The sequence below is a fragment of the Mytilus edulis genome, chromosome 4, assembly GCF_963676685.1.
Source record: "Mytilus edulis chromosome 4, xbMytEdul2.2, whole genome shotgun sequence".
In the NCBI taxonomy this organism is placed as follows: domain Eukaryota; kingdom Metazoa; phylum Mollusca; class Bivalvia; order Mytilida; family Mytilidae; genus Mytilus; species Mytilus edulis.
Genome location: NC_092347.1, coordinates 7118900 through 7135777, shown reverse-complemented (window position 1 = coordinate 7135777; position 16878 = coordinate 7118900). Strand labels below are relative to the sequence as shown.

The 16878-nt window shown below is 35.0% G+C and overlaps 1 protein-coding gene across 1 annotated transcript; it reads right to left on the bottom strand.

The window, feature by feature from the left end:
- Positions 1 to 52: 52 nt before the first annotated feature.
- Positions 53 to 15175, bottom strand: LOC139518645 (uncharacterized). Its single transcript, XM_071310121.1, has 8 exons — positions 15064 to 15175; positions 11616 to 11859; positions 10025 to 10141; positions 7644 to 8274; positions 5566 to 5731; positions 3875 to 4059; positions 3215 to 3604; positions 53 to 862 (listed from the first exon to the last, which is right to left on the bottom strand). The coding sequence occupies exons 1-8, from the start codon at positions 15159 to 15161 to the stop codon at positions 222 to 224; spliced, it is 2472 nt and encodes an 823-aa protein (XP_071166222.1). The 5' UTR covers positions 15162 to 15175; the 3' UTR covers positions 53 to 221.
- Positions 15176 to 16878: the final 1703 nt, after the last annotated feature.

Sequence of the window (16878 nt, the reverse complement as noted above, 5' to 3'; positions counted from 1 at the left end):
GAATGGAAATGGGGAATGTGTCAAAGAGACAACAACCCGACCATAGAGAACACAACAGCAGAAGGTCACCAACAGGTCTTCAATGCAGCGAGAAATTTCCGCACCCGGAGGCGTCCTTCAGCTTTTCATAGACTTTCATGAACATACAAACAGAGATATCTCTAACATTACACTACACTACACTATCTCCTAATTTTTTTTATTTTTGTACCGATAAAACATCAATGTTCGGTATCTGCCAAGCTTTCTGTACTTCCAGATAGCGTATATTCTTCCTTATTAAGTAACTCGTTTGACTTGTTCCTGTTATAGTACCTTACTATCTGCACTATTTCCTCGACAGGAGGCACCACTATAGCAAACGTAGCAGCAATCATTACCCAGATCTGACAGGCAAACGTCCATGATGAAAACTGATCAAAAGTCAATACTTCTAATGATAAAACATTGGCAGGAATGACAACTCCGAATATAACAAAACTTATCAAACCACCTACTACTGCCAGTAACCGTGTGCTTCTGAAAATTTTGGTCATATGAGTTGTATTTACTTTAATATCTTCGGGAACATTTATATTGGCAAGTTCTTCTCCGTACACGTTCCTCCAAGGATTAAGTGGATTGTCAATTGATAGCGTTTTATCCCAAATCCTTTCAGCATCATGTTTTGTCTTGATATTATGTGTGCAGAGCGATATGATTATTGTAGAACTGACACTCATGATAACAGCAGAAGTTATCCCCCCTAATAGGCTGTAGTCTGAAGAAGTATTGGTTAGAAAGTTACCTAACCCTCCTTCATACACTAACCCGGCTACAGTTAGTACTCCAGCAACATACGCAAATACTCCCATTATACTTCCTAAAATAAATACATTTATTCGAATTTTACATTACCAAATGTATTATAACTATGTTCACATACTCTATTCGTCAACAACCAAAATGCGATTTTTAGATAAACTAAACGTATATATATATATATGCGAAAATGACCATAAGGTGATGAAAACCCAAACCTTTTTAATCATCATTTTAAATACCTTAAGTCGAATGTAATCATGAAATCATAACATACAAGTGTTTAGATATACCAACTCGTTTTTTATCCCGTGTAGTGATGTCATAGATTTTAACGAACGTAATCAATGCATCACTGGTTAATTATTAAGTCAGGGATTTGATAAATTACTTTGACTATCCATGGCGTGACAATACTAAATCCTTGGGATGTGTTTTACTTTATTTTAGTCTCAGATGCATGATTTCCTATAATTAATAATTTTTGGCTTTTTACTAGCTTTCTCAGAGTACTCTCAAATCGTATCAAATCGTGTAAATTTGACCTGTTGATACAATTTGTAATGCTTTTTTGTTTATTGGTGTTTACTTATTTAGTGTTATAACTCGTCTTTCTACTTTTAATATATACCAGCTTTGATAAGTGTTTGGTATAACCATACATTTTCATCTTGTACAATTATTTATTTTGTAAAACATATTTTCGTTATCAATTACTATTTACTTTGTAAAACATATTTCCGTTATCCAATACTGTATACCTTACAACAAAATTATTTTCATTTACCTGTATACATTATTGTATTTGGCGGCATGGTGTTAAAGGTTATGGTTGTCTTTCCGAAATTATTTAACATCTCACTCCTTATCTAATTAATTTTTTATGTGCATTGTGTAATAGTTTTAATATAAGGGTTCAGTGTATTTTGTTAATATGTTTTTGGTTGAGTTAAGACATTTCAATTGACTTATCATAGTGTTTCTTTTTATGTTGTGATGATACACTTTTTTTCAGGTAAGGGTGAAGGTTAGTACCTATTAAAACGTTTCAACATGCTGCATTTATTTGCACCTGTCTTTATTCAGGAATCTGACGTTCGGCGGTTGTCGTTTGTTTATGTGGCTAGTTGACCGTTGGGTTTCCCGTTTGACTGGAATAACACTCATATTTGGGGTCCTTTATAGCTTGCTGTTCGGTGTGAGCAAAGGCTTTATGTTTGAAGACCGTACTATGACCTATAATGGTTTACTTTTACAAATTGTGACTTGGATTGAGTTGTCTCATATCTTCTTATATATATTGCTTGTATCAGAATACTTTCTGATTAAATTTGTCATAACAGTTATCAAAGGTACCAGGATTATAATTTAGTACGCCAGACGCGCGCTTCGTTTACACAAGACTCACCAGTGACGCTCATATCAAAATATTTATAAAGCCAAACAAGTACAAAGTTGAAGAGCATTGAGGATCTAAAATTCGAAAAAGTTGTGCCAAATACGGCTAATGTAATCTATGCCTGGGATAAGAAAATCCTTAGTTTTTCGTAAAATTCAAAGTTTTGTAAACAGGAAATTTATAAAAATGACCATATTATTGATATTCATGCCAACACCTAAATGTTGACTACTGGGCTGGTGATACTCTCGGGAACGAAACGTCCACCAGCAGCGGCATCGACCCAGTGGTGTAAATAGTTATCAAAGGTACCAGGATTATAATTAAGTACGCCAGACGCGCGTTTCGTCTACATAAGACTCATCAGTGACGCTCATATCAAAATATTTATAAAGCCAAACAAGTACAAAGTTGAAGAGCATTGAGGATCTAAAATTCCAAAACGTTGTGCCAAATACGGCTAAGGTAATCTATGCCTGGGATAAGAAAATCCTTAGTTTTTCGTAAAATTCAAAGTTTTGTAAACAGGAAATTTATAAAAATGACCATATTATTGATATTCATGCCAACACCTAAATGTTGACTACTGGGCTGGTGATACCCTCGGGAACGAAACGTCCACCAGCAGCGGCATCGACCCAGTGGTGTAAATAGTTATCAAAGGTACCAGGATTATAATTTAGTACGCCAGACGCGCGTTTCGTCTACATAAGACTCATAAGTGACGCTCATATCAAAATATTTATAAAGCCAAACAAGTACAAAGTTGAAGAGCATTGAGGATCTAAAATTCCAAAAAGTTGTGCCAAATACGGCTAAGGTAATCTATGCCTGGGATAAGAAAATCCTTAGTTTTTCGTTAAATTCAAAGTTTTGTAAACAGGAAATTTATAAAAATGACCATATTATTGATATTCATGCCAACACCTAAATGTTGACTACTGGGCTGTTATTGCATTCTACAAATTTGTAATCTCAAAATCAGCAGTTATATTACCTATCATAAAAACTTACCTGTAATAACTGCTTTTGCTGTGCATTTTGACCACATAATAGCCATTAGAAGTGGAAAGGGGAATGCGCTGAGAACACCCTGCAGTGTGAAAATAACCCAGTTTAAGTTTACACCACTGTTAAAAATGATGAGTCCATATGGAACAATGCCTATTATTACCCATATCATGCACCAACTTTTGTAGCGTAATAGTTCGTCCTCATATCGTCGATACCTAAACAAGTCAAAATATAAAAATAAATAAATAAATAAAACTACACAATCTGGTGCTGCTGACCCTTCCCGATAAATGAATGATTTCAATGGTTCTTGAAATAGCTTAAAAGCACGTGGGCAGCTACCAAATTGACATGTTTGTAAATCAGTAGCGGCTCCGTATTGGCCAAATTGACCAATGTTTTTAAATCAATATGTGGGATATAATAAGCAATAAAATAACCCGGTTTGAGGCAGGTGTGTCTATAGGAAGGTAAATTGCTACAAACACAGTAAAACATTATATAGATATTACGTACTGTTATAATAAATGTCCAATGTTTACTTTCTTCTTTTAAGATGTATGATGCGTAATTATATTTCTCTTCTGCTTTGTTCTTGGATACCCATTCTTTTCTTAATTGTGATATATTTTAGTAACACTATAAAATATACTTAACTACCATGGACACTACATTCGTAGGGATGCATAAATTGCTGAGCCTTCAGTCTGATAACGACATCTTTTTCACAAGCTTTACATGTAAATACAGAAGGACATTTACAGATCTTGTCTGTGTTTTCTGTGCCATCTGTATAAGTCTTTTCTTTTCCGCATAATGGACACTGCGTTATTTCAATACCTTTCCTACCAATGTTGAAAAAAATGTGAATATAACCATACTCGTATAGAAGCATATGTATACGACTTCTGATAGAATTGACAAAAGAACATAGTCTATTTGCCGGTTGTAGTTATAACATTTTTATTTTCAGTCTTAAAACTTCTGAAATCTAGTACAAGCAAAGTACGTATAAAGATCATCACTTCTTTGGTTTTACAATAATGTTAGAGATGAAGAATATCGTCGTCTGCTTCACCTTTTGTATGCTAATGGCTTTCATAACATATTTGTTTCTTTGCTGTCAACCCACCATTTTTTCTTAAAATGTCCTGTACCAAATATGGCAGTTGTTATCTAATAGTTCGTTTCTATGTATGTTGCATTGTCGTTTGTTTTTTGTTACACTTCAGTGTTCTGTTATTTCGTTGTTTTCCTCTTATAATTGATGTGTTTTCCTCGGTTTTAGTTTGTTATCCGGATTTGGTTTCTCTCAATTGATTCATGACTTTTACACAGTAGTATACTACTGTTGCCTTTATTTACGAATTACAATGTATGGATTAAAATCATAATACATGTATACCAACTTGATACATATTCACTCTAAACAATAAAAAAAAAGTTTAAACCTAATGTGTGCGTGCATATTTATCAAGGTTCTGTGAATCAAGTTCAAACTCCAAATTATAGACTAACAATGCATTTGATGTGTTCAGAAAAAAGGTTTATAGTGATTATCATCCATCACAATTCAAGCATGAGAGATCATGATTATGTGAGACAATTTTTCATTAATGCACATTTCCAAGGGCAAAATATTCCGAATTTTTTATCAGCATTACATTTCGACCTAAAATGAATATATTCAAAAAACGTACACGTACTGTATAGCCACAAAACTGGCATTTGAACTTGAAAGCGAACAAACTACCCCCCAAAAAAGCTGCATTAGCTAGTACACCATTGATAACGAAAGAAATCCTGAAGGGAATATAATATATGAATAAGCAATAATCGTAAGTAATTGACCATTCCTTATTCCGAAGCATATATAATATCAGCACTAATTACAAAGCTTAATGATTGGGAAAAGGCGTCTAAATTAAGGCAACAGTAGTAAACCACTGTTCGAAATTCATAAATCGATTGAGAAAAAAATCAAAAACAAATCCGGGTTACAAACTAAAACTGAGGGAAACATATCAAATAAAAGAGGAGAACTACGACACAACAGAAACACGACACTTAAATGTAACACACAGAAACGAGCTATAATATAACAATGGCCATTTTCCTGACTTGGTACAGAAAAAAATGGTGTGTTGAACCTGGTTTTGCGGCTAGCCAAACCTCGTGCGTTTATGGCAATGTTAAATATAACATTAAAATGACAACATTACATGACATAATCCTTCTTCGTAACAAATAAATGTACAAGGAGGAAAAAAGTTGAAGTGACCAAATTACAAAATAAAAAAGCTTGGTTAAGGATATAACCTTAATTTTACCAATTGTGAATTACAAATTACCTGTATGGATTGATGTAAACTTTATAAATATCATAAACTATTATCGATGACACGGCCATTACTTCACCAGAACCTGTGGACATTAATGCCATCGTTACCATGGTAATCAACATGTAAGCTCCTGTCTTACCCATCACAGATTCCATCACATATGGAGTAATATATCCTAGAAATAAGTAAATGCGAAAAATATCAAGCACAAAAAGACTTTTTTCTGCCACAATCGTTAAAATCGCCAAATATTTGCAGAAACCAAGACTGCTTAAAATTGTCACAAAACAATCATAAAGTAATTGAAAATACTAAGTAAATCCTACAGGTTTTACTGTTTATGGCTTAAAATAGAAAAGATCGATACAAGATGGACATTCAAAATCACAAGTCGGGAAAGGGGACATGATTGTAGTTACGACATTAGGAACATATCCGCTATCATCTATGAAACGGATATTCCATAACGGTCAACTAACTCGTGATGTCACCACTTGGAACTATTGGTTAAATAGCTTTATTGTTAGAAGCAATCCTTTATCAAGGAAATCAAGATAAAAAAATACAAGCCCTAATATATGGTATCATATGCCTTATATACACCGTATGCAGACGCTGATGGAATGTTGATACATAGAAAGGGAAAGTTCACAATTAAGTTGCTTCTAAATATGTCTTTCTGGAACACGTATCATTTGCTTGTTGAAAAAAATTAGCATTTTTAAATCAATAAAATTGCATATTATGTAACACCAAGAAGACAGCAACCCAATGAAACAATTATACAAATTAAAATCATGTTAGGCGATTTATATTACTTTTAAAGCATGTAATTTTGTGTTAATGGTATTGATTCTCATCAAAATCTCTATATTTCCACTTGTTGCATAGTTCATAATTACTAAAGCGGAAACCTAAATGTGTTCAGCGTGTAAAACATTAATCCTTCCGTATTAAAAAAATCACAAATATACATAGTTTTATGAAATTGGCTTAACTTAAACCTCAATTTCGGCAAATTAGAATAAATGATCAAACTGGTAATGCATATAAATCTGAACGTTACTGAAAGTAAATTGGTGGAATGGAAGATGGTGGAAGCTGCAAATATAATTTCCAAATAAAGAAAAAAACCATGCTGTATTTAAGGCCAATACATAAAGCCGGATTTAAAAAAAGTATAAGAATATAATGTAATAGCCCGTGTATATAGGATACATTTTTGGAATTGATTCAATGTCATAAAACGCTACCTTGAAATGATTGTCGTGGATTTGATATATACACGGGTCATACTCACACATGAACTTTATTATTAAACATGGATTGATTGATATTACTAAATTCAATCGTTGACCAAAAAAGATATATATGAATATGTCACCTTTAGTTTCCATAAGTATAAAAAAAAACCAGCACGGGTTCAAACAGAAAGATTTGAAAGCAGTGCATCTTATAATCAGCATAACCTTATCAAATGACAATACGAATACTAAATATCCTTACTAAACATTATGCTTTGAAACTTTAAGTCAGTCACAGACCAGATATTTTGTCGTGGTTGTGTTCTAGTGTCTAATTAACAGTATTGTAGCCGAGTAATTCATATGTTATGTTAAATGATAGGATTTGTCCACTCTGTAAAGCTGGTCTTGGAGATGTATACCACTATATATGTAAATGTACCAACTGTGAAGTTAAGGATTTAAGGGGGAAGTTCATACCTCCATATTATTTAAAATATCCAAATGAAAAAAAAGTACTTGGCATGCTTAAATATAGTAATAGTAATGTGCTGTCTAAGCTGTCAATTTTTATTCAAAAGGTAGAAAAGATGTTTGTCTAATTTAAAACTGTAATAAACACAAACTTATTTCTGAAGATGTATAATTTAAAAATGTATTCTGTTTGTATTATGAACTATGTTGTAATTAATATTGTGTATATAAATATGCTCCTGTTACGCAGTCTTCTGCGGCTGAGTTTTCTCTAATAAACTAAACTAATTATATTTGACACCATTTACAAGGCTTACCTTTGAATACACGTGAAAACTAAATAAGCCATAAAAGGAATTATTTACTTACCAGAATCTATATCCAAAGTGCTCAACAGATGAGTTCCATTCTGAAAGCTCATGGACATGTAAACTGTTGTTGATGTAATGGTAATCGTTAATGGAATAGCAAACCAGAGGTAAGCAGCAATGAAAAATCCGGCAACTCCCTGGAAGGGCTTGGCTGCAATTCGACTTTGCCAGTTAGCTTGGTCACAAAAACTCAATGATGTTGCCATTAGAAACAACACTACGCCGTATATCACACCTCCTCGAGAACGAAATGTCATAAATGAGTTTTCATAATTACCATCTGGAGCTTGTATACATTTCATGGCCTCGTACATATTTTCCTTCTTTGTGAAAATGTTATCAGTCTCTTTGTATGTTACATGTACAATAAACACTAGAACACTGACGAATGTCAAAGCCGTGTTAAAATATGATATGTAAAAGGTAGTACCAAGTCCGCCAATAAAACAATAAGAACCAAAAAGAAAAGCTAACAAAAGAAGAATCATTTCATCCGAAACATCCTTTACTAGAACGTAAATGGCGGCTTTAGCTGATAAAATAAGCGCCATCACTGTAATTAAATTAGCAAACAGTGCAATACAACAAAACACAATGTGTGCTTCTTTTCCGAAGCGTGCGTAAATAATCTGAAATTAACACAAAAAAAAACATCGTTAGGCTGAAGTAAATAAAAATATTAGTCTAATGACCACATGCTAATATTTCTTTCCAAATAAGCAGAAATTGATAGTAAATGAACACATAACGGTTTCCGGGAAACTTTTATCATTTTCTTGTTTTAGCCATGGCGTTGTCCGTTTATTTTCGGTTTATGTGTTTGGATGTCCCTCTTGTATCTTTCGCCTCTCTTTTAAGAGAGGGACGAAAAATACCAGAGGGACAGTCAAACTCATAAATCGAAAATAAACGGACAACGCCATAGCTAAAAATGAAAAAGACAAACAAACAATAGTACACATGACACAACATAGAAAACTAAAGAATAAGCAACACGAACCCCACCAAAAACTAGGGGTGATCTCAGGTGCTCCAGAAGGGTAAGCAGATCCTGCTCCACATGTGGCACCCCTCGTGTTGCTCATGTTAAAACAAAATCGGTGAATAGTCTAATTCGGTAGGTCACATTCATGAAAGGGAAGGGGATTGTAGTTACGACGTAAGGAACATATCCGATATCATCTGTAAAACGGTTATTCCGTAACGGTCAACCAACTCGTGATTGGGTCCCGTAAATTTACGAAGGGATGATTTCAACTTCACCTTTTGAAACTCTTGGTTTAATAGTTTCCTTGTGAGCAGCAACCCTCTATCAAGAAAATCATGATATGAAATACAAGCACGGGAATATAGTATCAATTGGGAGATATATACCCCGTATGCAGGTGCTGCTGGAATGATGCTACTTGTCGTAAAGTTTTGTTTTCAACCGAACCTCATTGTCAATTTCCAGATGTAAATCAAGATGCGAGGCAGACTTAATTGTATCTGTTGTATCTCTAGTTCGTTATGTTAACATCTCTGTCATTATTTGTGTTCTATGTTGTTTGTAGTGTGTGCCTAATTGACATATTTACAACATATTTCATTCATTTCTAAGATTGACTTAAAGAATATTTTTTATAAAGATATTGTCATTGTCCTTTGTCAAATGTGTTTTCTTTTGATAGCAGACCTGTCCTATAAATGATTTACCCTCTTTTTGATATTAAGTCATCTCCTGTTTCAATTTTGTTCAATTTTGTTTTCAAATAACTGTCATTGCATGCAAATAAAATCATCATATATCAAACTTGACCTCAACTGGATAAACTTGGATTTTTACACCTAATATACAGTGCTGATATAATAACTAAGTATCGACTTGCATTACTGATATAATAACTAAGTATCGACCTACATTACTGATATAATAACTAAGTATCGACCTACATTGCTGATATAATTACTAAGTATCGACCTACATTACTGATATAATAACTAAGTATCGACCTACATAACTGATATAATAACTAAGTATCGAGCTGCATTACTGATATCATAACTAAGTATCGACCTGCATTACTGATACACTAACTAAGTATCGACCTACATTACTGATTTACATCAGTATACAGTATTTAGTAAATGTTAATATTTTGGGAAATGATATATGAATACGTCTATATTTTTCGAATTATGTGATGAAAGTATATATGTTTTTACTATCCGATCTAATCGGTCAGTCGATATCCAAATTCGGAGACCATTGGTATCAATTCTCGACCCACAGGCTGACATTATGGCATACGACTTAAAATAAATCTGATATGGAAAATATTATGTACTAATCTGATAGAATTTAATTGAAAAGTAAGATAAAAATAAATAATTGTTTACCTGCAGGAAAGTTTTAGCACCTGGTGCCCTAGTCTTCAATGTTAAAGATAGAACAGGGAACATTAGAATATCCAACACAATGGATATAGCATAAAATAATGAGCCTCCTAGTCCTGTCTGGAATATTATAACATTCATAAATGACTGTAACGAAACCTTGCAAAATGTTTTGATAAAATGATTCCCTTCTCCAACTTCGTACTTTATTTGGTCTTTTTAACTTTTTTTTCGAGCATCACTGATGAGTCTTTTGTAGACGAAACGCACGTATGGGGCAAATACAAAAACAAATCCTGGTATCTATGGTGAGTTTATTTTCTAGTTCTTAGATAATAGAAGTTCTTTCTTCTTAATCGATTTATGAGATTTGAACATCGATAAACTACTGTTGCAGTGACATAAATGATTCGATAATGATTTGAACATTGATAAACTACTGTTGCAGTGACATAAATGATTCTATAATGATTTGAACATCGATAAACTACTGTTGCAGTGACATAAATGATTCGATAATGATTTGAACATCGATAAACTACTGTTGCAGTGACATAAATGATTCGATAATGATTTGAACATCGATAAACTACTGTTGCAGTGACATAAATGATTCGATAATGATTTGAACATCGATAAACTACTGTTGCAGTGACATAAATGATTCGATAATGATTTGAACATCGATAAACTACTGTTGCAGTGACATAAATGATTCGATAATGATTTGAACATCGATAAACTACTGTTGCAGTGACATAAATGATTCGATAATGATTTGAACATCGATAAACTACTGTTGCAGTGACATAAATGATTCGATAATGATTTGAAGGTTTGCAACTTTTTCTACCCTTTAACCTTTTATAGTTTTTTACAAATTTTTAACAGTTTTTTTTATAACATGAAACGCATAAGAAGATCCTTGACCAAGAAAAATATTGACTTTCTTGGTAATTTCAGTAATTCAGACAACAAATACAGCAAACACTCTATTGCAATGCTAACGTTTTGGGTGATAACGTACGTGGGAAAATATCGTATAATAAAAAAGTAATGAATGAGGTTGTTAAAATTTGATATGCCTTTCTGTGCTGCCTTTTTACATATTTGTTTAATTTTATAGTGATGAAGATTATAACACAATGTTGACTGCTGTAAACCTATTGTTGACAGTTTTACCTTTTGTGTCTGTTTGTTTTGTTCACGCATCGTTGTCAAATAATGGAAATTGATGCAAGTGTAATAAGTGAGATATTTTTTAGGATAGTTGACGACTTACAAATCAAGTTTGCATCTCAATCCTGTTGACCTTTGTAACAGAATGTTTAATTTTGTTGACAATTTGTTATATCCGTATACAATCCTGCAGATACTGCAACAAATTTTTATTTCGTACTGAGATTTTTTATTCAAACTATTGTTCGTCACTGTAGTCTTTTTCATAAATTCTGAAAATATATTGTTGGGTCTATTTTTTTCAGCGAAATTTGCCCTCAATGATATTTTATATTATTTAATGCATATTTGTGGTATCTTGCGTTCTATGTATCAATCCTATTTTTAAAACTGTTCAACTTTGAAGATTTCTCACCTTACTCATAATTGTAGCACTTTGTAGAAAGTCAGACGGCCATAACAGTTGCGACGCTACTGTGACAGCTGTCAGACCTAAGGTCACTTTTCCACCGGCATCAAACACTGTATCTAAGCTGTGTACATCACGATAGATATATCGGCGAACTGCATAGTGGACCATCCCTAGAGTGATTGATAGACCTCCAAAGCCGAGGAACATTAAAAGAAGTGCTTCATGTTTTTCAAGTATTGCCGTTATGCTAAATAACAAACAAATTTAATATAATTAGAAAAAAATAATGGCTATATTAAGATGATGAAACTGTTAAACTGTTAGTGTAATGTTTTGAATTGGCATTTTCTATCTGGTCCAATTCCCAAAAGATTTCAATTTGTAAGCAGTCAGGCCCAAATAATCAGCCAAAAGAACGTATCAATGTCCATTTGCTATTTAGTAGAACTAAAATCGGATGAAATTATATTGTTCATTGCTTAGATTTGAAATTCTTTGACAAGGTTGAAAGTTTATGTTAAATGCCAATCATGTTTATGTTCAATTCTGGTAATGTTGGGCCAATTTTTGTAATAGATTGTATCTAAAATACAATTCAACTCCTTTGTCTATAATTTTTTTTATAAATTTGACTTACAAGTACCCGGCCACGTCCACTTGTATTTTTGTCCATCTGATGAGTTAAGCCTTTTTCAACTGATTTTTATAGTTCGTTCTTATGTTGTACTGTTATACCACTGTCCCAGGTTAGGGGAGGGTTGGGATCCCGCTAACATGTTTAACCCCGCGCCACATTACTTATGTAAGTAGTAGGGACGGATCAGTTTTAGTCCCCCAAAAACGCAGGGCGCTAGGGCGCTGACGTCATATGCGCATGCCCCGCCCCCAATATGATATATGGGCATATAGTAGCCCTAATGACGTCAGCGGAAGTAAGGAAGATGAATCACGACGGATGGACGCAGGTCATATTTGGTCATGCCGCAACCATGAATCATCAGGATGCAAGATCAGGACATGACTCACTACATGACAATACCATGATGTACGTATGAAAATTCGAGAAGTATTTTTTCTGTTCGTTATGATGTTTTATGCAACCACAAAAACGCAAGGCGCTAAGGCGCTGACGTCATATGAACAGTATGACTCACGTAGATCTTTGCCAATTCTAGTATGAAGAGCTATATATCAAAACGGAAGCACCAGATGTCGGATTATGACTCTTGGACCACCATATGATGAATTCCATATATGGAAAGCGACCACAATACCCTATGACCATATATGGAAATTATGACCAAATTTGGTAAGAACCTTATTTTCACTCAAAATAAACATACATGACCATATATGGAAATCGACAAAACAACCTATGACCATATATGTAAATCATGACCAAATTTGGTAAAAACCTTATTTCCGTTGAAAAATCAAAATAAAATACATGACCAAATATGGAAACCGACCAGATACCCTATGATCATATATGGAAATGATGACCAAATTTGGAAAAAAACTTTTATTTTCACTCAAAAATCAAAATAAACATATATGACCATATATGGACAGCAGGTCACGTGATCGTATCGAGGAACGTTAACTCTGGTACGAAACAAGGGAAGCAACTCTGTATATATATCTCTCGTGGAGTGACAATTCAACGAGGCAAGGTCACGTGATCGTATCGAGGAACTCTGATACAAAAAAGGGAAGCAACTCTTCATGATGTGAACATCAATCACAGATTAATCGTATCGTATTCGGGGCAAATAGAAAAAATACCAACGCAGATGTCAGTTTCATTTATATTTATTACATTCATTCGTACAATGCAAGCAGTTTGTCGTCGTTACTCATCAAGTCTCTTGACGAAAAATCTTTCACAATGTCTTCCATGCTAATGTTTCTATATCTCATCTTCACGAAATGTACACAATAGAGTCCGCACGTATCGAATGATCCCGGTTGCACTTGAGTCGTACTGAATCTGTATTGAGGTCCATTGGCGATGAGCACGTTTCTGAAGCGACGAAGGTAATACTCCGGAGAACGTCCGAGTGAATCGAAAAATTCGACGGGTCCCTCTCGCGGGAAGTGGAACGCCACCCAGTGAATGCCCTTGCCGTCGCAGTCGTCCGTGTTGACGACGAAACAGCGGGGCCTGTTCGAGACTTCATCCGGCAGTTCATCGGCACAACACACGGTCGCCGGCAGGTCTTCGAGATAACACTCCAGTTCGTATCCGTAGGTTCCCTCCACGCCGTCGTCTTCCGTTCTGCATCGTTTGGCGGATGGTTCTTCGCCACAGTCCCTCTCTTGATGGATCTCGAGTCCCCGGGCGTGCGCAAATACCAGTCCGAATGCGCGGCAAGCCATCAGGTCCGATTCGCTTCCGACGTCTTCTTCCCCGAATTCCATGGTGTTCGATTCGCTTCCGGTGGAATCGACGTCTTCGTCCTCGGCTTCGGCGTCGTCCTCGCCTCCGCCCAAGACGTCGCTACGTAATCTCAAGTGTTCGGGTGTAGCGGCCTTCAGATCCACCAGAAGGTATCCGAAGGGTCTCCTCGTGGCCTCTCGGAACGTTTGCATCAAGAGGTGTCTCTGACTCGGATACATCTTTCTACCTAGCGTGGCGACGGGCTGGCGATCGACTGGATTGTCGAAGAGGACCAGGTAGTGACAGTTTCTCCTCTGAGTCGGATCCTTCCCGAAATACAGGTTCTGATTCACAGCCACCACCGATAGGTTCCGATGATGCGATCCTTCCGTGATCAAGTCGTTGATGCGACGGTCTTTGGCCGAGGTCGACATCAGGTCGTCCAGCACGAGTAAGTTTCTGGTCCGTGCATCGAAGAAGTGATCGGCTTCCAACTCGGTCGGAATACCGCGAACGAATTCCACGGTGGGCACCACCGTCTTTCGAATCTCGTCGTAGAGGGGTTGCCATCGTCGGTACAGCCAGACGATCCTCTCCGGCACCGGGTTGCACGTGGATCTTCGCAATGCTTCCTTCACGAAAAACGTCTTGCCGCAGGAGGTCGGACCGGAGACGATCATGGTGAACGGGTGTTGAAAACGAAAACTTTCTTGCGTCGCATTTTGCATTTTGGTTATAAGAGGAAGAGGATCGAATGCTTAATCAAAACCATGGACGAGTTTTACTTATTCGTCAATAGTGGAGACTCGCTCCAACTTTTTCCCCAGAATAGGGGAGGACAGTTCAGAATACGTTCACCTAGATCACACTTAATGAAAGGAACGTGGGAGTGTGCTCTGTTGGAGATGACCTTTGTACCGGCTTCTCGAATGCTGACAGCTTAGATACCCAAAGATTGTTACAGAAAAATCAGAGAACGACAGCATACGAACATCACGATTGAAATAGTTAACACATAAAGATAATTGACTCGGATTAACAGAGATACTAGATTGTTGACATTTTACTTACTTTGATTGTTCTTCATATTTCAGTGACGTCACCCGACAAGACGAGTTACTGGCGATTGCAACCCGTGCAAGGAACACTACAAGAATTACAAATTTCATTTTTTATCTGAAAAAGAATTTTTTTATCTTTTATTCTCAAAACAAAAGTTGGTGGCGTTTCACCACGTACAAACAGTCACGTCCAGTAGACAAATCACAGCATACAAATATAAAGACTGCGCAAAACAAACCCCTATAAAAATTTGGGGTTGATCTCAGGTGTTCCGGAAGGATTATCAGATCCTGCATTACATGTGGTACCCGTCATGTTGCGCACCTAAGTCCAAACCTGGTGATAAGTTTGAGGAAGGGATTATGGATACGATGATAGGATCATATTCGTCGTCATATATGAAACAAATAGAACACATATTGGTCAACCATCTCGTGCTGGTGTTCGTAAAATTTTCAAAGGATGATTTTAAATTCAACACTTGGAATTCTTTTTTTTCTTCTTTTCCAGCAACCCTCTTTCAATTAGAATCATGGTAGGAAACGCGAGTCCATGAATATCGTATTAACAAGGAGATATATACTTCATATGCAGTCGCTATTGAAATTTTGCTACATAGAAATGGAAAGTTCACAATTGAGAAGAAATTCAAATATTTGTCAAACAATACGTTATAGGAGATCCACATTTCGGACCTAAAATCTCTTGAAAAGCCTTGACCGCAACTTATGATCCGAAATGTTTTGTAATCAAAATGTACCGAGGTTAATAACACAAAAAATCTGGATTAGGGATGGAGGTCAAATCAAACTATGCTAAACACTGGTTTAAATAATGGAAATATGTTACCCACATTGACGTTCTAACATGCATGATTGTATAATCAATGGTTTATAACTTATATATAATGTGGTGATAAAAAGACGTGATTTTGTATTATAGAAATATTAACACTAATTATATGTTAAGTTTTATACATTTTAGGTCTGATTTTTTAAAAATGTAAAAATTTAAAGGCCAATTTTATACGTTCATGAACCTTTTTCTTTCTGAAACAACCGGAAAATTTATTTCTATACTTACATAAAGATTAATATCATCACTTTTTTTTATTCATCCAAAAAGTAAAATCACAAAAATACTGAACTCCGAGGAAAATTCAAAACGGAAGGTCCTTAATCAAATGGCAAATAAAACTCCTTCCCAAAATTTAATATATTTACCTTCAAACTTGAACTTCACAAGGAGAACAGAATACCAACAAATTTTCCCTTATAAACTTCAAAAGTAAAGTTAAAACGTGTCTATGAATTTTACAGGTAATAATAATGTTCATCATCATACAAACATTATTAGAAATAAAATTATACAATGGATATTTTTTTTAATATAACAGATTGGTATGCACTTCTTCCCGATGACAATGATGTTAATGAAATGTGAAATATATGCTGTCACTTTTTCAGCATTGCGAGGGAATGCATACCCACCAAACAAGTGACCATACGAAAAAACGACTATCATGTTTCAATAGCGAGCTTAGAAGAGAAATACGTACTAGAGATCGATTACGAAAAAAAACTTTTAAATTTAAAAAACAATCTGTAATTTTGAAGTACAAGCAAACGAGAATTAGGGTTAATAACATGAAAAAAATGAAAATTATGAAAATGTTAATCATGTCTAACAATGGTTCAAATAACATCCCCCACTAAAAAATATTATAAATACAGAAAAAAATAGACGAATTTGCATCTGAAGACGAAGAAAAATGTGTGCTATTAAACAAGACTAGTACTTTAATTTAATCTCCAAATTAGATGA